This window comes from Mastigoproctus giganteus, chromosome 2 (genome assembly GCF_048544385.1).
Source record: "Mastigoproctus giganteus isolate SK-2022 chromosome 2, ASM4854438v1, whole genome shotgun sequence".
Taxonomy (NCBI): domain Eukaryota; kingdom Metazoa; phylum Arthropoda; class Arachnida; order Uropygi; family Thelyphonidae; genus Mastigoproctus; species Mastigoproctus giganteus.
The window spans coordinates 253,816,481-253,842,703 of record NC_143576.1 but is presented as its reverse complement, the minus strand read 5'-3'; the positions used below and the strand labels follow the sequence as shown (position 1 = coordinate 253,842,703).

Here is a 26,223-nt window from a genome sequence, read left to right as displayed (position 1 = left end):
AATAATAATACGGTAATGTATATATTAATCTCAACCACATTTTTTTTAGGTTATACAAAACTTCACCGTTATTATTAATTAAAAATTAATAATTACTTATTTCCATTATTGTTTTCATAATTACATACTTTTATTTTTATAATCAAATTCTGGAAATTTGTTTTTTATTCTTTCTGAAAATGTGTTCAAATAGCTGTTTTTCCATATTACAGATAAGAGCAGGTGGTGACTTGACACAGAGTGAGCAGCTGTTTGGAAGAAAAGTAACGCCGAGATTGAAAGAGAAAACCAAGTTTTTTAGATGCAGAGAAAGCAATATTTGTAATGTACTTGTGCCAAGAGAGATTAGAAGTCAGGGTAATCCCCAAAATATATACAAAGGGTACTAGGAAAGTTTTGCAATATGACGCAACAATGAATCACAGGAAGCTGCTTGTTGCTGCATGTTGAGACATGTTCATACGTGCATAGTAGCCGCCGTGCCAAGTCGATGGGCTCAGTTATTCATTAGTAGTGAGAGTGTAAAGTGCTTGCGATGGCATCGTGGTCACGAAATGAGATAAGGACAGTTTTGCGGTATAATTTCGTGCGTGGTTTAACCATAGACCAGTGCTTAGATATTTATTTGGTTTTTTAGGAGCATTAGCAACTAAGGCCATATTGCTCCGGGATATGCGGTGGTCATTCCCTGAATGACCTTTCCGCATCCTCCGTATTTGGTGGTGACGGGCTCGAACCCCGGTCTAATCAAGAAGCGTGTGCTACGCACTGCTGCTCCTTCCCACCTGGCTACGGAGGCGCTCCAGTGCTTAGAAGAAATGACTCTTGCACTAGATGATGATTGTTCACATCGTAAAACGATATTCAGGTGGTATAGAGAATTCCAAAGGGGAAATTTCACTCTGGAGGATTCTGAGAGGCCGGGAAGGCCACGAACGTCAGTTACGGAGGAAAACGTTACTGCTGTGAGGAAAATGCTTGACGAAAACAGGCGAGTGACCTACCAACAGATAGAGGATACTTTGGGCCTAAATGCACCAGCAATTCGTTCGATTCTGCAAGATCATTTGCACGTGAAGAAACTTTGTTCTCTCTGGGTGCCGCATCAACTGACTGAAGAGCAGATGACACGACGTGTGACTTGGTGCCGGGAGATGTTAAAAAAGTTTGATAAGGGCCAATCTCGGTATGTGAACAACATCGTGACAGGTGACGAGACTCGGCTGTACTATTACGATCTGCCGACCAAGGCTCAAAACAAAGTTTGGGTCTTTGATGATGATGACACACCCGTAATTGTCAGAAAATCCCGATCTGTAAAGAAGAAAATGATAGCTGTATTTTTCAAATCGAGTGGAATTGTGGAACGTGTCATTTAGGACACGCAGAAGACAGTCACAGCTAAGTGGTATACTGAACAATGCCTGCCTAAAGTCATTGGATCTATGAAGAACCTGCGGCCAAAGTCAAGAATGGACACCTGGTACCTCCATCATGAAAATGCTCCGGCTCACCGCGCCAAAGCCTGCACCAAATATTTGACCATGACAGGACTGAAACTTCTCGAGCACCCTCCCTACAGTCCAGACCTTGCTCCCTGCGACTTTGCACTGTTCCCGCATGTGAAAACGAAGCTAAAAGGGAGGCAGTTTTCCAGTGATGAGGACCTTCTATGGGCTTGGGACAACGAGTGTGCTTTACTCCCTAGTGAAACTTGGCAGAACTGGTTTAAAGATTGGTTTCGGAGGATGGAGAGGTGTATTGAATGTAGAGGAAATTACTTTGAAAAAATTAAATAAACAAAGCTGTATTGCAAAACTTTCCTAGTACCCTTTGTATATCATTTTGCCTAGAAATCGGAGTGTCACTAAAGGTAAGCATAGGAGCAGAAGAATCCTTTTTGCGAGATATAAGACAAGACTGACTTTTAGAAGGATTGAAATCAACTAAGTTGTCTTTACCCCACTGGAGAATTACCAGAAGATCGGCATTTAAGGAATTGGTAGGAGATTTTTGAGAAGTTGAATATGATTGAGCAGGACAAGGTTTCTCAAAATGGAAAGTGGAATGCAATGTGCTATCATCGGCAAAACTATGGATAGGATTTCCACTCAATGGAAGCAGGTCATTAATATACAAGAGGAAAAGAGTGGGGGAAAGAACTGAACTTTGGGGAACACCGGCATTAGTGGAGAAGTTAGAAGACAGAGAGCTATCTACCATCACCCTCAGTGAACGATCAGAGAGAAAACTGGATAACCAATTACTAAAAACAGTTGGCAAACCATAAGATGGAAGATTGTTTAGAAGACATTTAGGCCAAACACGATCAATGGACACTGCTCAACGTAGACTAGTGTTATTAGTGGAGTTCCTCAGGGTTCAGTGTTGGGTCCGTTGTTGTTTTCTGTGTTTATGAATGATATTGATGATGGGATATCAAGTTTAATGTCCAAGTTTGCAGATGATACAAAGGTTGGCAGGATTTTTAAGGACACCACTGATGCTATGCTGCTGCAACAGGATCTGGAAAGGTTGAACAGATGGGCTGAGAGGTGGCAAATGAAGTTTAACATTGACAAATGTAAAGTACTACATATGGGAAACAGTAACCCCAGAGCAACGTATCAACTCTGCGGTACTACACTGACAGTGGTGGAGAATGAAAAGGACCTGGGGGTAATTGTGCAGGCAGATAAGAAGTTCTCTGAGCAGTGCAGACGAGCTGCAAGAGTAGCTCATGATGTCTTGTCAATGATATACAGGAATTTTTCTAGCAGTGATAAGGAGGTGATTATTCCCTTGTATAAGGCAATGGTTAGGCCACATCTTGAATACTGTATACAGGTCTGGAGGCCTCATTTCAAGAAGGATGTAGAGCTGTTGGAACGGGTACAGAGAAAGGCAACAAGATTAGTGAATGGAACAAAGGGTTGCTCTTACGAAGAAAGGCTTAAGTTTTGCAAATTACAGAGTCTGGAGACCAGGCACCAGCGAGGTGATCTGAGAGAGGTGTATAAGGCTTTGAATGGTTTGAGCATGCTCAATGCCAATGGGATTCTTCATTTTGCTCAGAATAATCAGCTCAGAGGGCATAAATTCAAACTGAGGAAGGACGGATCTCGGATAGATGTGCGGAAATTTGCCTTTGGCCAGTGGGTGGTTGGTTGGTGGAACTGACTTCCATCACTTGTTGTTGAAGTTGATAGCCTAAACAAATTTAAGGCTCAACTGGACAGGTATTTCGAGTGAACGGAGGGGTGAAATGGGAGTGGTGTGTTTTTTTTTTTTTTTTTTTTTTTTTTTGGCTGATGCTGAATAAGCTTGCTTTCTTGCATCATATGCCTCTACTAATGCTAATGCTAATGAAAGCCTTTGAGATGTCAAGAGCAACTACTTGTGTTTCGCCAAACCTTTCCATTGAATTAGTCCATAAATGGGTAACATAAGCCAGAACATCACCAGTGGATCGACACTGATGGAATCCATACTCGCAATCGTTGATCAGACGGAAGTTTTCTAAGTAGTTCAAGAGTTGGCGGTTATTTGATTTCTCCATTACTTTAGAAAGAGTAAAAGTAAGTGCATTGGAATGATAATTGAATGGAAGAGATTTGTCACACTTTTGAGGAAACTGGCTGGGTATGGACCAATTTCCAAGCAGAAGGAAAAACACCTTTGGAATAAGAAAGTGAAAAAAGGCGGCAAAGAATAGGAGTAAGTTCAGGAGCACAGGTTTTGAGAACAAGTGGAGAAATACCATCGGGACCTGGTATTTCTTAGCTTCAAGATTCGTCAAAATCCTTCTGGCATCCTTTTGATGGACGACCACAGGAGGCATTGAATGGAGCATGGTGGGAGGTGTTTTACCAAGATCATTAATACATGAGTTGGAAGAAAAATGGGGTGCTAGCAGGTGAGCTTTATCCTTGGCTGAAGTGACAACAGAACCATCTGGTTTGTACAGAGGTGAGAGCAGAGATGGGCAAAAGTTGTGGCCAATAGCTTTGGCAAGAGACCAGAATGCTCGGCTACCATTAGGGCAAGAAGCAAGTTTTCTACTCTTAGCCTGTTCGAACTCTAGTTTGGACTGTTTAATAACTGCTTTACAATTGTTGCGAGCTTTGGTGTAGGCAGAAAATGAAACTGAAGAATTAGAAACAAGCCAATTACGATATGCAACATTCTTCTCTTGAACAGCCTTAGCACATTTATTGGAAAACCAAGGTTTAGATAAAGGACGAGATTTTAAAGTGGAGTGTGGGATAAAGGATTCCATTCCTGCAAGAATAATTTCACTGACGCAATCTGAGCAAACGTTGACATCAGAAGTTTTGAAACAGAAACCGACCAAGGAAAAGAAGTCTCGCTGGTCATCCCATTTTGCATTCTTGTAATGCCAAACAACATGAGGTTGGAAATAGCCATGAGATAAAGGTTCCAGTGGAGAAGAGACAATCACTAAGTTGTGATCTGAAGTGCCTAAAGGACGTCTCACTTCGACCGTGTACTTAGGTTTGTTTATGAGAAAAAGATCAAACATTTGGCTGTATGATTAGGATTGTCCAGTATTCTTGTAGGCAAATGAACAATCTGTGCAAGGTCATTAGTAATTGCAAAAGACACAGCATCCTGACCAGCTGGGTCGGTGTAACTAGAAAACAGAAGTCAGCTGGAGTTGTGAACATTAAAATCACCAAGGAAAATTACCCCACTGTTAGGAAAGTTCGACTGGAGAAAGTCAAGTTGCAAAGAGAGGAAGTCAAAGAGCTCCAAGTGATTAGTGGAGTTGGGAGAACGTTAGAGACAATATATGAATGTGACAGAATGACATAGAGATATTTTAATCCAGAGAAGATCAAAGAGAGGAGATTCCAAATTACCTAGTCTCTGACAGGGAATGTCAGAATGGATGTAAATAAATTCATCAAGTTTTTAGAATGTAAAGAAAATTTATCAGGCACTGAGTGGTTAACTTTGTAGACAAGGCTTTCGCAGGAGGAAAGGACTTGCCGACTGAGAATAATTGTTATTAGTGTCCTACCACTGTATATAGTTGCCTTGGTATTAATTGTATTGTTGCAGGACCTGTGATGAGGAAATTTATTTGTATTTATTGCGGAAGGCAATATTAGCATTTAGTATATATAAGCTGATGTGCCAGGTTCACTGTTGGGTGGGCGGTGTCCTTGGACTTCAGACTCTAATAAGGTGCATAAATTGTAAATCTTAAATTATATAAATTTGTAAGATATAGGTCTAACGTCATTGTAACTGAACTGGTAGGTTTTAACTATCTATATAGGTCTAAACTCATTGGAACTGAACTGGTAGGTTTTAACTATCTGTATAAGTTGAAGATTAATGTAGAAATTGGTGCCTTCAACATATTATAATAACTAAGTTCCAAGTGTACTTTATGGATATATAGTCAAATGGGCAGCTATACTCCATTGGTCTCGGCCAAGAGACTGATTTGTTGTAATCTAATCATTCCTGTGAAGTTGGTGTATCAAGATGTTTTGCAAAACCACAAATTGTCAATAATGTACAGTTACTCTTCAGCAACAGATAGGGGAAACCCTGGAGTTGGCTCTTGTATTTTCTGCTCTATGATGTCATCTGTTTCCTGGGAGCTGATCACATCTAAAATATTTTTTTTTTCCTCTTACTTTCCCTAACATTTTGACAAAAATAACTCATCTACTTGATTTAAAAATTGTTTCTCACTGTGAGTTTCTCCTCCCACGCTTGCTCCAATCAATTAGGGATAAATTGAAGACACTCATAATAAGACAATCACTCTTATCCACTCATTCCATTTACATGTTGAGGCTCTCATCATAACCTTCACAAATAGTCTGTTTCCACTAGATGTATTATCTCAGCATTAGTTATGTCAATAGCATCCACTGTCAAAATAATGAAAACTAATTTATAATGTATATAACATTACACTTGCACATGGTTATATACTTCAGCACACCCAAACATGTGTATTCCATACTCCTTTTATTTTGATAACCAACTTTCCATACAGAAAATCCCTTACAAAAACACATGCACATTTTCATAACAACTGCCACACACCAGCATGCTACACTTTTGTGGTGGAAACCCAGAACGTAGCAAAAATAGTGACAGGTTACCTGCCAGGTGTCCCAATTGCTTCTTAATTTCTAGAAGATATTTTGGGTTTTCAAATTCTGTTTGAACAATATCAAATAATTCATCTTTCCTTAATGTACTGTAATACTTATTACTTGAATTAAAAAAAAAAAAAAAAAAAATTTAAAAGATGCTGTTTCACACCTTTTATTTAAAAAAAAGTGAAAATATGAATAGTACTGCTGAAAATGCCACTAAAATCCAGACAATAAGCCAAACGAAAAAAACCAAAAAAAAAAAAAAACCTTCCAAAATAATATTTATTTCCCCACCCTTCCAAAATAATATTTTGGAAGGGTGGGGAAAAAATGTATATCTTAAATCACTGGTTAATGGTAACATTTTTATGTGATTTTTAAGGGCAGCCTGTGAGGTAACATGTCAACACAGCTAGGTTAACCATAAAAAATTAAAAAATAAAAAAAAAAAGAGAAAAAAGGGGGGGGGAAAAAGGAAAAAAGAAAACTGCAGCCATCACATCAACCCACTGCGGAATGGACGCCTCCTCAACGATTCATGTTGAGGGAAATGGATCATAATCTGCCACGCTGCTCCAGTGAGGGTTGGCAGATCGACCATAGTTAGCAGTCAGGGTGCTTGAACCCCAGTCTACTCAACAGAGACCATGTGCTGCTGCACTCCCACTGCTGACCACTCAACTATGGAGGTTAACCATACTGGTTATCAATGAGGGATGTCTGGGTGCGCACACAGTAATAGCCCATACAGTGTAAGAATGCCAAAGGCTTTTGCTGTGCTGACTAAAAAAAAAGTAGAAAAAATACTGTACAAATTATTTGCTTCCCTCCTCACATAGGTAACTATCCAGATGACCTGTGAATTTATTCAAACTGTCAGCCTCAACTACCCATGAAGGTAACCTCTTACAGCGATCATCAACTCTCTAACTAAAAGAAAACTTCCTATGCAATCTATAGTCTAAACTTCTTCCCCTGTAATTTGAATGTGACCACAAGTTCTTGAATTCTCTATAATAATAGTGAAAATTCCATCTGCATTCATTTTACTAACCATTCTCAAGAGCGTTATAAACCTCAATCAGGTCACCTCTGTGGTGCCTGGTTTCCGAGCTTTGTAGCCCACATATCTGCAGTCTTTATATGATCACCCATTTGGCAATCTCGCCATGCAAGTTGTCCTTCTTTGGACCATTTGAAATAGCTCAATATCTTTTTTCAAATGAAATCTCCAAACTTGACCACAGTATTCCAAATGTGGTTTTACAATTGCCTTATACAGTGGGACTATGACCTTCATATCTCTACAGGATAATGTTCAAAAATCATCGATAGAAACACAGTGGGGTTTTTCCTGGCTGTCTGTTTATGCTGCTTAGAAAACAATATCTGCCTGTATTATAACTCCAAGATCCTTTTCTTCCTCTATTGTTTTTAATTCAATCCAATCAAGTGTGTAATTTATGTTGGGGTTGCTATACCCCAAGTTTGCTGCATTAAAACATAGCTGCCTCTTATCTGACCATTCTTCCAGCCTATTCAAGTCATCCTGAAGGAGTACTGCTTGGTACTGGTCATTAACTACTCTACCATTCTTTACATGGTCTGTAAATTTTGATATCAAGGCCTGTATATCCCATCATCGATGTCATTTAGGGAAATCAGAAACAACAGTGGTCCAAGAACCCACTTCTGACTCTACAGCAATCTGAGGAACATCTATTAATCACAACCCTCTGTCTTCTGTCCTGCAGCCATCCAGCAATCCATCTTACAAGTTTTTCTGTAATCCCAACATGCTCCAGCTTATACAATAACCTCTCATGAGGGACTGAGTCAAATGTCTTGCTAAAATTCAAATAAACTGTCACAAATCTTACACTACTAACCACTGACAGGAAGTGGCTGGTCTATAACCATTCCTCATCTTCAGTGCATAACTTTATAAAAAACTTATTTCATTCACCTTAAAGTTATTTTTTTTACAGAAGTTCCCTTTTCATCATAACCTTGCATCAAATTCCTGTAGAGACCGAAGATTTCTTGCACTACTAATCATAATTCTGACAATCAAAAGAGAAATTGGGTTCTACTAGATTTTTAGTGGCTACGATTTTATATTTTGACAATACAGTGGTGATGATTTTTAAAACAATATCCTATAAGACATGTTACTGTATACAGATAAATGCAATCTTTGCATGTTAATGACCAACTTTGCATGTTAATAACAAACTTTGATATTTCTGTGAAATCAAAATTCATTTTTGTTTTATTTAAAACAGAAAAATATATCAGGTTCTATACTGGTATATGTTACATACAACCACCAAAAGTTAACAATTAGTGACAGACTAAATATCATATAAAAAGAAATTAAAAATTTCTCTAATACATGTATGAAAGACATGTAATATATGACTTTTCCACATATTGCATTTACTATTACAGGGGTAAAGATAAATTTTCAAAAAATAATGACAATCATCAGAAAATTAAATAATCAGAGTAAACAATCTGTAAGAAGAAGATTTTTAAGAATTAAAGTTACCTGGAAGGTCAGGGTGCTCCAATCCTTCTTCAATTGGAACTTTACCACCACAGGTTAAGGCCCACCGAAATGTCCTAAAAAACAGAATGCTTTTATTTTAAAGGAATAATTATGCTGGTGTGGTAGCAAGCATACATACAGATGCTAATCTCAGCATTACACCGGAGAAAAATATTAAAAACCAACTGTCAATAAGGGTGTAGAGTACATAACTATTATGTTCCCCACACTTACAGAATCTGATTACATGATATCAATTCTTGAAATTATGCAAAAAAATTACCATAAGTTCAAATATTACAATATTTGCGAATGTAGATTATACAACTATTTACATAAACAATAAAGACTAGAACGAACTACTGCACTTAACAATGACACCTTTAGAAATTCTCATTGGAAAGGAATTGAATAAAAATTTAATTAAAAATTATCTACATGTTCAGTTAAAGAATAATCCTTAAAGAAATGAACTATGATTTAGTATAAGTAAGACCAAAGAAGCATCTTTTCATCATCAGCCAAAAAAAAAAAAAATAATTAAATTAAATAAAATACAGTCAGTCCTCGTATAACACGTGTTTACACTACACGAATTCGATCATACACGATTTATAAATAGGGGAACGATATCTTATATAACACGAACCGAATTCGCTTATGCACGATTCGCCTTTGTGTTTACAAGAAATGGCAGTCGAACGCGGAATCACCCCAACCGAACGCAACACGATAGGAATGAAGAGAAGATTCTGAAAATGTATTTATGTTTTTTATATCAGTGAAGGGGAAACACATTTCACCATAATAACGTAAAAACCAACACGATTCCAGCTATCGGTATAATCGCAAATGCAATTAGATCGAGTTTACTACCAGTTTATAACAGATTCCACTAGCAGAAACGCAACTGGAATTTTTATTGTTTTATGGTAGTAACCCCCAGATACCAACCCATCCGTTGTGGCGTTAGGTGAGAAGTCGGAACTTTGGTGGGTCGAGTGCAGACGTCGCCAGGAATTAATTAGCCCCGCTATAGAAGCGCGTGCTTTTTACGATCGTTGGAGAGATGGGCAAGTTGGTTTCAATGGACACTGCTCGTCGTGGACTAATGTTATTAGTGGAGTCCCTCAGGGTTCAGTGTTGGATCCATTATTGTTTTCTGTATTCATAAATGATATTGATGAGGGTATATCAAGCTTAATGTCCAAGTTTGCAGACGATACAAAGGTAGGCAGGGTTCTCAAGGACACTACTGACACTATGCTGCTGCAACAGGATCTGCAAAGGTTGAGCAGATGGGCTGAGAGGTGGCAAATGAAGTTTAACATTGACAAATGTAAAGTACTACACATGGTAAACAGCAACCCCAGAGCAATGTATCAATTCTGTTGTACTACATTGACAGTGGTAGAGAATGAAAGGGACCTGGGGGTGGTTGTGCAGGCAAATATGAAGTTCTCTGAGCAGTGCAGACGGGCTGCAAGAGTAGCTCATTGTGTATTGTCAATGATATAGAGGAATTTTTCTAGCAGGGATAGGGAGATGATTATTCCCTTGTATAAGGCAATGGTCAGGCCACACCTAGAGTACTGTATACAGGTTTGGAGGCCTCATTTCAAGAAGGGTGTAGAGCTGCTGGAACGAGTAGAGAGAAGGGCAACAAGATTAGTGAATGGAACAAAGGGGTGCTCTTATGAAGAAAGGCTTAAGTTTTGCAAATTACAGTGTCTGGAGAGTAGGCACCAGCGAGGTGATCTGATAGAGGTGTATAAAGCCTTGAATGGTTTGAGCATGCTCAATGCTGATGGGATTCTTCCTCTTGCTCAGAATAATCACCTGAGAGGGCATAAATTCAAATTGAGGAAAGACAGATGCAGGATAGACGTGCGGAAATTTGCCTTTAGCCAGAGGGTGGTTGGTTGGTGGAACAGACTTCCATCCCTTGTCGTGGAAGTTGATAGCCTAAATAAGTTTAAGGCTCAGCTGGACAGATATTTTGAACGAACAGAGGGGTGAAGTGGAAGTGGTTTTTTTTTTTTTTTTTTTTGGCTGATGCTGCATAAGCTTGCTTTCTTGCATCAAATGCCTCTACTAATGCTAAATGTGCTTTAGTAAAATGTGGGGTGTTAATAGTGTATCTCAGCCTTTACGGTGTTGTTTATTCAGTTGCTACACACGCGCGCAGCTTTGTTTATATGTATCAAGCGTGCCGCCTCGTTTTGTAATTGTGCTTTATTCCCTAAAAATGAATAAAATACTTAAAAGGTCTGAAAAGGAAGCGTCCTGGTGAGGACACTACAGATTCAGAGAGAAAAAGAAAAGCAATATTGATAAACAGAGATGGACCGGGTTAAAAATTCTTACCGGGGAAAATTTATAGTGGTCTCTTAACCATCGTTTATGGCCTAAATCACACTGGCCAACGGGGTGTCCCCGGTAAGGCTTATGGCCAGTCCACCTCTGTCGATAGAGAAAAAATATGAAATTGTGAAATGCTTTGAGCGAAATGAAAGACCATGTGATATTGCACGTGCTACAGACCTAAATGAGGCAACGCCGAGAATTACAAAGAATGCAGAGAAAATAAAAACTTTCATAGCAGGAACAACTCAAAGTGTAATTAAAATCCATTAGATTAAGACACAAAGAATTGGAAGAGATGGAACAGCTGTCATCTGTTTGGATAGAAAATCAAACAAAAAACAAGTTTGCTTACGATAAAAGCAAAAGCATTAGCAATATTTTATTACGTAATAGTCATAATAAAATGCTTAAGTATTTTATTACGATTATTTATTGTGTTTGGTTATGTTTTGGTTACAAATGTGTTGGGTGGTTGGCACATAACCCCATTTTTCCCATAGGGCCTGTCGTTTATATTGCACGATTTTGCATTGCACGATGGTTTCTAGGAACGCAACTATCATGCTATACGAGGACTGACTGTAATAATACAAACCATAATGTTCTTGCCACTTCCACAAGGCAACCATTGAATTGTACTTTGAATTTAGCAAGATAGGGAGGCAATTTATTCTAGTGTTTGACAACCCACTGCCTATCAAGTTAACTTCATGAGAAGTTCACATGATAGGCAGTGGGTCTTCTGTAATTCCCTGAGAATTTGTGTCCTCTGGTTCTTGCCTCACAAGAGATAACACATTCCTTATTCACTTTACTCAAACACTTCACACACCTCAATTGATCTCCCTTTACCCATTTAGTTATGAAACTCTGCAGTCACTTTTCTTTGAACCTTTTCCAAAACCTCTCTGCCGACCGGGTTAGCCGTGTAGGTACAGTGCCTGCCTGGCAAACCAAAGGTCACGGGTTCGAATCCTGCCTTGGATCTCACAATGGTGCCACACTATCCCGTTGGATCTCACAGCCACAATACACGAAGGAAGCAGGAAAAAACTGGTTCCTTCATGCGTTGCTCATGTCATACGATAAAAAAAGCATCTCTTCTTCTAATAACTGTAATAGCTGTAATAACTTATTAAATAGCATTAGTGTTAGTAGAATGCGTGTGATGCAAGAAAGCAAGCTTATACAGCTTCATAAAAAAAAAAAACTTCCCATTTCACTTATTCATTCGGTCCAAAACTTTGTCCAGTTCTTCCTTGAATTTACTAAAGCTATGAAACTTCCACAATGAAGGATGGAAGTTTGTTCCAGCAATGAACTACCCACTACCTAAGGCAAATTTCCACACATCTACTCAACAACCGTTTTTCCTCAATTTTAGTTTATGCCCACCTCAGGTTTGTAATCTAAACAAGAGGAAGAACCCATTCAGCCTGCTCAAATCATTCAAGGCCTTATACAACTCAATCAAATCACATTGCAGGTGCCTAGTCTCCAGATGCTTCAATTTGCAGGACTTAAGCCTTTCTTGGTAAGAGCACCCCTTTGTTCCCCTCACCAATCCTGTTGCTCTTCTCAGCTCATTTTAGCAACTCTACATCCTTCCTAAAATGAGGCCTCCAGACCTGTATGCAGTACTCACTGTGTGGCCTGACCATTGCCTTTTACATAAAAATACTTAACTAAATAGAAAAATACACTCAGAAACATCATTAAGGCAATTAATTTATTAAAGATATATTAAATAAGTAAAAAAAAATCCACAATTGACCTGTTTTTGAAATTGAAGGAGCAACTTGTTACTAATAATCAACCAAATATCATTGTCCCACAGCCTGCAGTTACAAATATGTTGTATACTTTCCATACAACTCCTTTGCAAAAAAAAAGTAAAAATATTAAAAATAAAAATACTTACTCAAAAAAGGCATCTTGTCCACCACAACTAACAAATTTTTCAAGCATAAGGTGGTATGGATACTTTCTATCGTCAAACAACATTGGAGATGTGAATCCAACAGAACAGATGTAAAATGTCAACCTGAAACATAGATTATGGTCATAAAGTTATTTATATTGTCAAAGGCTCTACACTTTCTACACAATGCAATTGTGGGTCTACCACTGAAGAATTTGAAATAAGATATAAAACTAGCAAGACATCACCACAAATATTAGCATATGTTAGCACAAGTGGCAGAGCTCCCACAGTTTAGGTCTGGTTGTTGGGGGTTATGATTATTACTGATATTGTAGTGTTAGACTACTGAAATTAATTTGAGCTATCAAAATTCATCTGCAGCTCATACTGGGAAATGACAATCAAAGAGAATATGGGTGTTACAGAGTGAAAAAATGATCTCATAAGTGAAGTGCATTCAAGGAAAAAGTTCTGTGTAGAAGGAAACAATTCCCGAATCCCCATATTTGCCTACCAACTACCGATACAGGTATACGCTGACATGGGTAGTGTTGCTTATAATAAGTGCAAAGGCCACTAGGCGAGATAGGTCACATATTGTATATATGGAGCAGCAGTATACATTTTTGTAAATTGCATTATTGCATGGTAACAAGTTAAATTTTCTGATTGCAGGTGGTGGTTATTGTTGTTCAGTGGAGCAAAAAAGTTCTAAGGCCAAATTTCATCTACTAAAATCATTCAAGAGACTTTATTTCTAACATTCTGCTGGGCACGTTGATGGTGACTGTCCACCAAAGAAATTTAAATTTGTAAACAAAAATATCAATTAAAGTAATAATGTGAATTTTAATTTTCTTTCATTATTGGTTTGACTTCTGATCATTTTTTTATTATTATGTACTGTATTTTCCGTCTTATAAGACGCGGTTTTTTTCACGAAAAAATACTCGGAAAATCACCCTGTGTCTTATATGGTCAATGTCAGATTAGGCCTAAAGACTACCGGCAATGTATTTTCGATGACACAGTGCTGGTAAACAGTTCTGAAAACTTCCCTTTGAAATTCACACCAATTTTACTTAAGCTTTATCTGTTGAAATATATTTTTAACAGATATCAGTGGTTACAATCTATACAAGTAATCTTTTTTTCATGGAAAATTTGCTGAAATCTGCGTGATATGAATCTCACAATCAGACATAAGTATAAGTAAAAACTTGTTTCATTTGCCCATGTGTCTGCTTCCTCTATAATATGATCTCGCGCTTTTGTGGTGGTAGTAGTGGCATGTGATGCAAGAACGCAAGTGTATGAGCTTAAGCAGCATCAGCCCAAAAAAAAAAAAAAAACACACTATTCCCTCAAAATGCCTGTCCAGTTCCTCCTTAAATTTATTCAACCTACCAACTTCCACAACGACAGGTGGAAGTTTGTTCCAACAATTAACCACCCGGTGGCTAAAGGCAAATTTCCACACATCTATTCTACATCTGTCCTTTCTTAATTTGAATTTATGTGCCCTTAGGTCCATAATTTGAACAAGTGGAAGGATCCCATCAGAATTCAGCGTGCTCAACCCATTCAAGGCCTTATACACCTCAATCAGATCACTGCGCAGGTGCCTAGTCTCCAGCCACTGCAATTTGCAGAACATAAGCCTCTCTTGGTAAGAGAATCCCTTCATTCCCCTCACCAATCTTGTTGCCCTTCTCTGTACACGTTCAAGTAAATCTACATCCTTCCTAAAATTAGACCTCCAGACCTGTACCCAGTACTCAAGGCATGGCCTGACCATTGCCTTATACAGAGGGACAATCACCTTCTCCCTGCTAGCAAAATTCCTATATATCATTGACAAAACCCCATGACCTGCCCTGGCAGCCTGTCTGCACTGCTCAGAAAACTTCATATCTGACTGCACAATTACTCCCTCCCAGGTCTTTTTCATTTTCTACCACCTTAAGTGTAGTACCACACAGTTGGTACGTTTCTCTGGGGTTACTACTACCCACATGCAGTACTTTGCATTTCTCAAGGTTAAACTTCAGTTGCCACTTCTTGGCCCATCTACCCAAATTATCTAGATCCTGTTACAGTAGCACACTGCCATTAACAACCCTGCCAACCTTTGTATCATCTGAAAACTTCGACATTAACCCTGATATACCTTCATCAATATCATTGATAAATATACAAAACAGTGGACCCAACACCGAACCCTGTGGGACTCCACTAATAACATTAGTCCACAAAGAGCAGCACCCATTGATTACCACCCTCTGTCTTCTCCCACTTAACCATCCTTTTATCCATTATAGCAACTTACCCTTAATACCATTCTGCTGCAATTTCTACAATAGTCTTCCATGCGCAACAGTATCAAAAGCTTTCCTGAAATCCAAATATATGATATCAAAATTATTTTTTGCATCCAGTTCCTTTGTAACCACATCATAATATCCTATCAAATTTGTCAGACAAGACTTTCCCTTAACAAACCCATGCTGTGTCTGAATTATTGCTGCAGTCTTGTCTAGATGATCCTGCAATGCATCTTTAATCAGTGACTCCATTATTTTACCCGGAAGAGAAGTTAAACTAACCGGTCTGTAATTACTCGTGTCACCCTTCGATCCCCCTTTGTGAATTGGGGATACATTTGCACATCTCCAGTCCGTGCAAACCTCCCCTAAGTCCAATGATGTTCTCATAATTATGGCTAAGGGTTTGCTTAGTTGCTTTGCCGTCTCCTTTAATATAACTGGATAGATCCCATCCACCCCAGGTGCTTCTCTTATGTTTAACTTCAACAATTTCTCCTCCACTTTGCTCTCAGTTATTACAAAATCATTAAGTATCCTGCTACAATTTGATAACCTTCTGCCATTTTCAAACCTTAATAATTCCTTATATGTGAATGTAGATGCAAAATACTCATTCAGTATGTTTGCTATCTGAGCAGGATCATCAACAGTCGAACCATCAATGTCAAGTGGACCAATCAGATTCATCCCTTTCCTTTTAGAGTTTATATAAGTAAAGAAATCCTTGCTGTTTTTCTTTGCATCTTTTGCCAAGGATTTCTCGTAATCTGCTTTTGGCTGCCTTACCTCTTTTGTGACCTGATTACAGACTAGCTTATATCTGCCATAGGCTTCTGAGTTGCTTGATAATTTATATGCATCCTATGCATTTCTCTTCTCTGTTACGAGTCTCATTATGTAGTACATGCGAGATCATAGAGGTATTCCTCTATGATCTCACGCTTTTATGGTATGGCGGGATAATTAGACTGGATCGGGATTTTTCAATTCCAACCGTCTTTTACGAAGAGAAAGTGACGCCCGTATTTGTCTTACTTCTGTCAGCTTTTTTCAGAAACAAACATTTCATTACTGGTTGAACATTTACCCAAGCATATACCATTATTTTGAGAAAAATATATTACCGTATTTAATTTTATTATTATTACTTTCTCCAAAATATTATTTTTATAATTTTGGAGAAATATTTATTTTTTTATTTTTTTATTTTTTTCCAAAATATGTGGCCAAAACTAGGGTGCTTCTTGTATGCCAAAGCATCTTATAAGCCGGAAAATATGGTAATTGTTTTGTTATCAAAATTTGCCTATCAAATTTGTCAGAAAAAAAAGAAATAACTAATAATAAAAGAAAATATTAGTTGGGATTTGTTAAGCCTGGTCTTGAACATAATTTTCAAATGCTATGAAACAAACTTAAGATTAGCAGCATTTATTACTATTATTATAAATGGATCTGGGAGATTTCCCAGGTGCATTGGTCCATGCCACCAAGCAAGTCCACGAGTTGCAGATAGAGGAATGGTCCTCAGTGAGGATTTTCTGTGAATAAACAGTCATGGACAATGGAACAGCATTCATCAACAGGAACTGGTGGAGTAGACTATGGCATCTACCTCTATAAAAAGCAACATGTTTTCTTGCTAATGGATGCTTTCTTGCATCACATGCCTCTACTAATGCTACCTGTGTGAGGAGAGAAGTGCATAATTTGTATTATGCATTAGTAGAGGCATTTGATGCAAGAAAGCAAGCTTATGCAGCATCAGCCAAAAAAAAAAAATAATAATAATAATAATAAATAAATAAATAAAAAATAATCACTTCCACTTCACCCCTCTGTTCGTTCGAAATACCTGTCCAGCTCAGCCTTAAACTTATTTAGGCTATCAACTTCCACGACAAGGGATGGAAGTCTGTTCCACCAACCAATCACCCGCTGGCTAAAGGCAAATTTCCTCACGTCTATCCTACATCTGTCTTTTCTCAATTTGAATTTATGCCCTCTCAGGTGATTATTCTGAGCAAGAGGAAGAATCCCATTAGCATTGAGCATGCTCAAACCATTCAAGGCTTTATACACCTCCGTCAGATCACCTCGCTGGTGCCTAAGTCACCAGACACTGTAATTTGCAAAACTTAAGCCTTTCTTCGTAAGAGCACCCCTTTGTTCCATTCATTAATCTTGTTGCCCTTCTCTGTACTCATTCCAGCAGCTCTACATCCTTCTTGAAATGAGGCCTCCAGGCATGTATACAGTACTCTAGGTGTGGCCTGACCATTGTCTTATACAAGGGAACAATCACCTCCTTATCCCTGCTAGAAAAATTCCTATATATCATTGACAATATACCATGAGCTACTCTTGCAGCCCATCTGCACTTCTCAGAAAACTTCATATCTGCCTGCACAACCACCCCCAGGTCCCTTTCATTCTCTACCACTGTCAGTGTAGTACCACAGAGTTGATACGCTGCTCTGGGATTGCTGTTTCCCATATGTAGTACTTTACATTTGTCAACGTTAAACTTCATTTGCCACCTCTCAGAACATCTGCTCAACCTTTCCAGATCCTGTTACAGTAGCCTAGTGTCAGTAGTGTCCTTGACAACCCTGCCAACATTCTTTTCGTCTGCAAACTTGGACATTAAGCTTGATATACCATCATCAATATCATTTATAAATACAGAAAACAATAATGGACCCAATACTGAACCCTGAGGGACTCCACTAATAACATTAGTCCACGATGAGCAGTGTCCATTGATTACCACTCTGTCTTCTCCCCCCTCAACCACCCCTTTATCCATAGCAGCAATTTGCCTCCAATGCCACACTACTCCAATTTGTGCAGCAGTCTTCCATGTGCAACAGTATCAAAAGCCTTTCTAAGATCCAAGTATATAATATCAAAGTTATTCCCTGCATCAAGTTCTTTTGTGACTGTGTCATAGTATCCAATCAAATTGGTCAGGCAAGACTTCCCCTTAACAAAACCATGCTGTGTCTGAGCTATAACTGAAGTCTTGTCTAGATGATCGTGCAGTGCTTCTTTAACCAGTGCCTCCATTAATTTTCCAGGAACAGAAGTTAAACTAACAGGTCTATAATTACTTATATCTAGGAAATTAACTCATACACCGACCATTGAACAAAATTTACTGTAACTAAAATTTTTACAAATAGTATAAAAATATAAAACAAATTATTTACAATAAACTAATGACTGTACATTACGGAATACTAAAAACTGTAATAAAAGATCATTTACAATAAAATAAGCTAAAATATAAAATTAAAAGCGCTAAAAACCTGGAGCTTTCGAGAGCGTCAGCTCTCTTCTTCAACAGTAATATAACTTTCTGCAACATCTCCTTAAATAGCAGGTTCACGGTACTTCCACACGTGGTATTTCTCCATGTGGTTCAATCGGCACATGGTCAGAACCGGAAATGTCTCGGGTACGTGGCAAAGAAAATTGTTCATCCGAATTTAATACAATTGTTTCAAAAATAGGATGAATACGCATGCCTCTATCTCTATTCATGGTATTCTTACTGGATGAACCAATCCGTAAACCCTCGAGCCATGTTCGGCCACGGCAGACTTACTGTAGTCAGCGGTTCTTATGGCATTTAAATGTTCCCCCAGGCGATCCCTAAGCTGTCATTTTGTTTCCCCCACATAACATTCCCCACAATCCGGGCATTTTATTCTATAAATAACTCCACTACTGAGATCTTTTGGTGTACGGTCTTTGACCTGAGACACAGCTGTGCACAGCCTCCACCCAGGAAGCTGTACACAGCGTATCTTATAACCCCGTAAAATTCTTGCCAGATGCTCAGTAAGGCCCGGATAGTAGGGGATGTATGTGGTGGCTACCGGGACGAACGACTCCCTACGCTTGGACATCCCTCTACTATATCTATCCGGGATCCTCTGGGGGTATTCGCACTTTCTAAGTTCTGCCATGACACGATTAATTTCTCTCTCTTTATCCTCAGAAGTGGTACTGTGTGATCTTACTCTGTCAAATAAAGCTTTCGCTACACTATTCTCGTATTGTCCAGCTTGTGCTGAATTATAGTGGGTGTATTGACCTCTACACATGGGTTTTTTAAAAACTGACGTCTTAAGCCTAGAACCCACCCTAGACCAATACATCCAAAAACGACAGAGTACCGGCCGTTTCCACCTCTGAGGTGAATTGTATAAATTGGGAGAAGCTATTAAGCCAGCAAACGGCATCATCCTCCCTCCCCTTCTGGACCAGGGCAAAAGTATCGTCAACGTATCTTCTCCAATTCCTGATAGGAAACGAACACCCACTAAAAACCCTACTTTCCAACTTCTCCATGGCCAAGTTGGCCACAGTGGCACTAATGGGTGAACCCATGGCCGTACCGCAAACCTGCTTATACATAGTTCCTTGAAATAACATGGTAGTGCTAGCTAGACATAATTCTACCCCGGTACAAATATCTTCCACACTGAGCAGTGATCTATTACCAAGTGAGGCATCCCTGGTCAATGCCATTTTTACAAAATATACTGCATGATTAATAGGAATACATGTAAATAAAGATACAACATCAAAAGAGATCATGCTCTCATCATCATTTATGGTCAAATTCCCCACAAAATTCACAAACTCTACTGTCCTTAACAACATACTCGGACTGCCCCACTATGGGTGCAATTAATTTGGCCAAGTACCCTGATAGCGCATATGTAGGACTCCCTATAAATGAAACTATAGGTCTCAAGGGTACTTCTGCCTTATGAATCTTTGGCAGTCCATAGAATCGCGGGAGTTGACTACCTGTAGTGTGTAATGACCAGTAACTCTCCTTGGAAATCTTCTCCGTGTCCAACCAGGACTGTACCAATTTATTGACTCGCCGTTCCAGACCCACCAATGGGTTCCTCTGGATCACCTTATAAGAGTTATTATCTTGCAGAAGTTCCAATGCCTTCTTATTATAATTTTTGGGAGAAGCAGCATCAAATCTCTCCGGAGGACCCTATTATTTTGGATCATGCACACTGATACTGGAAGCGTAAATGGCTCGAGGGTTTACGGATTGGTTCATCCAGTAAGAATACCATGAATAAGAATAGAGGCATGCGTATTCATCCTATTTTTGAAACAATTGTATTAAATTCGATGAACGATTTTCTCTGCCACGTACCCGAGACATTTCCGCTTCCGGTTCTGACCATGTGCCGATTGAACCACGTGGAGAAATACCACGTGTGGAAGTACCATGAACCTGCTATTTAAGGAGATGTTGCAGAAAGTTATATTACTGTTGAAGAAGAGAGCTGACGCTCTCGAAACCTCCAGGTTTTTAGTGCTTTTAATTTTATATTATTTTATTGTCAACGATCTTTTATTACAGTTTTTAGTATTCCGTAATGTACAGTCATTAGTTTATTGTAAATAATTTGTTTTATATTTTTATATTATTTGTAAAAATTTTAGTTACAGTAAATCTTGTTCAATGGTCGGTGTATGAGTTAATTTCCTAGATATGAGTTTTCCCGACCTCAGAGGCCTCTTTCAGGATATTATAATTACTTGTGTCGCCCTTTGATCCTCCTTTGTGAATTGGGGTCACATTTGCACATCTCCAGTCCATGGGTACGTCCCCTGAGTCCAAGGAAGCTCTCCTAATTATGGCTAAGGGTTTGCTTACTTCCTTTGCTGCCCCCTTTAATATGACTGGATAGATCCCATCCACCCCAGGTGCCTTTCTTGTATTTATCTCCAACAATTTCTCCTCCACTTTACTCTCAGTTATTACAAGATTCTTTAGCTTACTGCCATAGTTGAATACACCTCTGGCATTCCCCTCGCTGAATAACTCCTCATGTGTGAATGTAGATGCAAAATATTCATTCAGTTTGTTAGCTACCTGAGCAGGATCATCAACAGTTGACCCATTGATATCAAGTAGACCAATCTGATTCATCCCCTTCCTTCTAGAGTTTTTACATAAGTAAAGAACTCTTTGCTGTGTTTCTTTGCATCCCTTGCCAAAGATTTCTCATAATCTGCCTTCGCCTGCCTAACCTCCTTTGTAACTTGGTTACAGATCAACTTGTATCTATCATAGGCTTCTGTGTCACGTGTTAATTTGTATGTATCCCATGCATTTTTCTTCTCTGCCATATGTCTCATTAGTTCATCTGACATCCACTTAGGCCTAAACCTTTAACAATATTTCTTAGTTGGTATGTAAAGCCTAGTAGCTTCCAAGGTAAGTTCTTTGAATGCTTCCCATTTTGAATTTGCTGTTGGTAACATCATCAGTTGGTCCCACTGTATAGAATTTAAATACTGTCTCAATCCATCGTAGTCGTCTTTACGAAAGCAATAACCCTTCCCTTTGCCCCTAATGGTAGTTACCTCTTTGAGTAAATTCCACTTCAGCACACTGTGATCACTGCCACCTAGTGGTTCATTTACCTGCAGATTCTTAATGCATGAAGAATCACTACTAATAATCAGATCAAGAGTATTACTCCCTCTAGTTGCCTCCCGAACATGCTGATGTAGAAAACAGTCATCCAATAAATCCACAAAAGCCTTGCTAGTGTGTGAGTGACCAGCCCCCAAATTCTAGTCTATATCTGGGAAATTAAAATCCCCCTTTATAAGACTCTCTGATTTACTAGCCCACTATTTCCCCGTATAGTTTCTTATTATACTCATCAGAGTCATTAGGCCTATAGCACACTCCTACTCTCAATTTTGATCTCCCAATGTTTATGTCACACCAAACTGACTCGACACTGCACTGTCCAGCAATGTCGACTGGCTTCACTTCCTTGGATTTTATGTATTTCTTAACTAATAGCATAACCCCTCCTCCCTTCCTATCCTGTCTATCCTTTCTGTAGACATTTTCTTATTTTATAAGAAGGTACTTTCTTATCTACTTGTGTTTTTTTTTTTTGTCAGTGCAACAAAAGCCTGTGGCTTCCTTTCACTAGATGGTGAATACTATCTATGTGCCATGTACTACTAGTATCTATGTACTACTATGTGCTACCATGTATCTTTGTGCTACTATGTGCCATGGCAAGGATTGGCCACCATCATATAAGCTGACAACAGCCAGATGTTGGTGCAGCAACAGCATTCTTCCTGACCAGTGGAATATCAGTTGATCACAGAAGTGACAACTGTAGAATGTAAAAACAGCAGGTAGAGTATCAGAAGTCGGAGAAAGGGTGGTGCACCCAACACCACAGAGGGTCATTGTTGACTAGGAAGGCAACGGGAAACCACCCTGTACCGCTATTCCTACTAGCTTCATTACATCAGACGCACATATTAGAAAAAATAGAATTCAAGAGGCAGTGAGTGTTGTTATCAGCAGGAGATATAACAAGGCTGCTCAGGTTGTAAACCAGCAAAATCCTTGTAATGAGTATCCATTTATGAAGATTGGCACAAGGAATGTTGTTTTTTTTTTTATTTTTTTAGGAGCATTAGCAACTAAAGCCATATTGCTACGGGATATGTGGTGGTCATTCCCTGACCCATCCGCATCCTCCGTATTTGTTTGGTGACGGGCTCGAACTGCAATCTAATCAAGAAGCATGTGCTACGCACTGCTGCTCCTTCCTGGCTACGGAGGCACCACACATGGAATGTAAGAACGATGTCGAGAAAAGAGAAATTCCAAAATGTGAAGACAGAAATGAAGAAAAATAGACTGCATATATTAGGTATAGCAGAGACTAGATGGAAAGATGAGTGAAGATATAAGGTAATATACAAAGGAGGGAATGACAGCCATACTTCTAGATAAAAATGCATAAAAAAAGCCCCAAGAAAGTGATGCAAGTCACCAACAGGATTATAGCTATAAGATTAATGGGCAAGCCAATAGATTTATTGATTAGCAAGTATATTTACCAAAAAGCATACTGAGGATGAAGTAGTGGGGTATATGAACAGATGGAGGAAATAATGGAAGAACTGGGGAGTGACAGATGCATGATCATTGTGATGGGAGAGGGGAAAGCTGACCTCTGTGAAGCAGATGAGGTTAGGAACTATTGGCTTGGAACAAGGAATGAGAGGGGCAAGAAGATGTTAGAATTTTGCAAAACAAGAGAGATGTTTGCATCAAATACATGGTTTTGCAGGAGAAAGAAGAAAGTACAATAGGGGAACATCAGGGGATGTTGACGTACCAAGTGGACTATATTTTAGTCAACAAAAGGTAGAGAAATGCTGGGAAGAATTCACATAGCTATCTGAGTGCAGATGCTGACCGACTACAATTTGATAACGATGAAAATGAAGATTACACTCAAGAGAATAGGGGGCTCAAAAAAAAAGAAGGGTGTGGAATTTGGATGTACTGAAGACTACACTAGCTGGAGATTTCAGAGGCAATTGACAGGGAGATTGTGGAGGGGGAGGAAACAGAAGGGGAGATGAGATAAAGGTTTAAGAAGATTGTAGTAGGAGTAGCAGAAAGCACATTAGGTATAGTAGATCAGAAGAGGAAACCATGGATCACAGAAGAAATGATAGATAAAATGGAGAAGATGAGAAAATAGAAGCACCAAAGTTCAGAAGCAGCAAGGACTAAATATAGGAGTTTGAATAATGAACTTAGGACAACAGATGAAGCAAGAGAAAAATAGTGGGAAGAACAGTATAAAGATCTAGAGGAAATGACAATAAGAGGAAGAAGTGATCTAATGTATAAAAAAGTTGAGCTTCACAAACAAGAAGCTACAACTAGTGGAAAGATAAAACACAAGAATGGAAAAATTCTATATGACAAAGAACACATAAGAAGAACATGGAAAGAATATATAGAAGAGCTATATGATAAAACAAATAAACCAAAAGTCTTGCCTGTGACAGCAGAAGTTGAAGAGACATTAGGGCTGAAATTATTAAGAAAAGAATTCGAAAAGGCAGTGGCCTTGTTAAAAAGAGGGAAGGCAGATATACCAGCAGAAATTATAAAAGGACTTGGAGAAGAGGCAAAGAAAGAGCTGTTCAGGATTTGAGGGAAAATCTACGAAAGCGGAAGCTGGCCCAAAATCCATAATTATCCCATTATAAAAGAATGGAACAAATTGTACTGACTACAGGACAATCAATTTATTTAATTTCTCATTCCTTAAAATTCTCTCTGAATGCATTAAAGCAAAAACTAAGGCATGCAAATTTTTCAGTTGGGTTCAGAGAAGGATGTGGGACGAGAGAGGCAATGGGAATATTAAGAACACTACCAGAAAGAAGCATGGAAATAGGAAAAGATCTGGCAATGTTTTGTTGATCTCAAAAAGGCTTTTGACAGAGTGAATTGGGTTAAGCTGATGGAAGTACTAGAAAAGGTTGGCCAAGACAAAAGAGATATAAAAGTAATTTGGGAACTTTACATGAGACAGACAGCTGTGGTTCGGATTGATGGAGAGGATTCAGAAGTAGACATGGTAAGGATATATGTTCCATGTCCGCCTTACTATTTAATATGTATCCAAAAGCATTGGTGAAAGAGTACAAAAATAAGAGCAGAACCCAAGGGGGCCCTCACAAGACGTGAAAAATGATCTCAAGAATCACAGCATTCTTGAGAGCACCATTTTTCAGTGGGAACGTGCATCGTGTAGTCACAGGCAGCAAAATAAGAGAATCCCTTCTTGCTTTAGACTCGCTGCAAACTTGGCAGTGGAAATAAATGCTTATGACTGGGTCAGACTCATTCTCCTGGTTAGGCTTGCTATGGTAATGAATTTCCAAAATTAAAGTGGAATATTTTAAAACTATTCATAAAATAAATTTTTACAGAACATTCTTCAACAAATTTTCTTAATGGACAAAATCTTCTTCAGGTATGTGAGATATGTTAGATTGATTAGCTACATTAAAATTTTAAATCTTGATAACATTTAAAAGAAACAAGCAAAAGCAAATTGCTTTAATCAAGCCAAAAGAAACTCATTGATTTTTCCAGAAGTTATTTTTTGAGTTCTTCAATTTGTCTTTGTTCAAAACTTTTGGATTATGAACTGGATTTGACTACAAGTTCAATGCCACTCACTAGTGATCGCTTGTTGCATTTATCAATTTGGTAACCGTGAAAAAGTGTTATATTGCTTTTCCCACTACCTTTAACCTCTACTTACAAGAGACTTGTCAAATATTCCTACTGTAATATCAGACGGATTGTCATGTACACACATTTCAATTTTTTTTTTTTTTTTTTTTTTGTTTACTTTAGTGTCATAGATTGGCATCAGTGAATGTATCAATAATTTAGTCTGCACTGAAACCTTTACTCAGTAAACTTGAGTAAATCTAACACTACACTTACTGCAAATATGAAAATAATATAAAACTCATTTAAACAAAGTATAGTTGGTAACATAATCCTTTACCTGAATTTTGGTAATGGAGATGTAGGTGGTGGTTCCCAAGAAAGACCAGTCGCCAGAAGACGGGTTAAATAATTTGCTACAGCCCTAGCAAATGGAGTAGGTACAGGAGGAGATGGTGGGATCAACTGACCTCTCCGCTGCCTCATTGGTGATCCTACACAGAGCTAATTCAAAAGGAAGAAATTTTAACATACCACAACATAACAATCTTAATTATGAATAAGACAGAAACACAAAGAACATTCACTAGGAATAGATTATATGCTCACTGTGCATGACCTGACCTTTCCGCATCCTCTGTATTTGGTGGTGACGGGCTCGAACCCCGGTCTAAACAAGAAGCATGTGCTACGCACTGCTGCTCCTTCCCACCTGGCTACGGAGGCGCCGCTCACTGTGCATGAATTTTTAATTGTGGTAATACATATAATACTTGAAACTTTTAAGAAAGCTCTGGCATTAAGAACTAAAAACATTCTATATTCAT

General features: G+C 38.6%; 1 protein-coding gene across 6 annotated transcripts in view; it reads right to left on the bottom strand.

The window, feature by feature from the left end:
* HUWE1 (HECT, UBA and WWE domain containing E3 ubiquitin protein ligase 1) overlaps positions 1 to 26,223 on the bottom strand; it is a 1,105,343-nt gene that overhangs the window by 672,213 nt on the left and 406,907 nt on the right. For all 6 annotated transcript variants that reach the window (XM_090389849.1, XM_090389845.1, XM_090389850.1 and 3 more), the window contains exons 29-31: positions 25,737 to 25,900; positions 12,986 to 13,108; positions 8,698 to 8,771 (exon numbers count right to left, since the gene is read on the bottom strand). In XM_090389849.1, the coding sequence (XP_090245975.1) occupies positions 8,698 to 8,771; positions 12,986 to 13,108; positions 25,737 to 25,900 (361 nt within the window). The remainder of the gene's footprint in view (positions 1 to 8,697; positions 8,772 to 12,985; positions 13,109 to 25,736; positions 25,901 to 26,223) is intronic.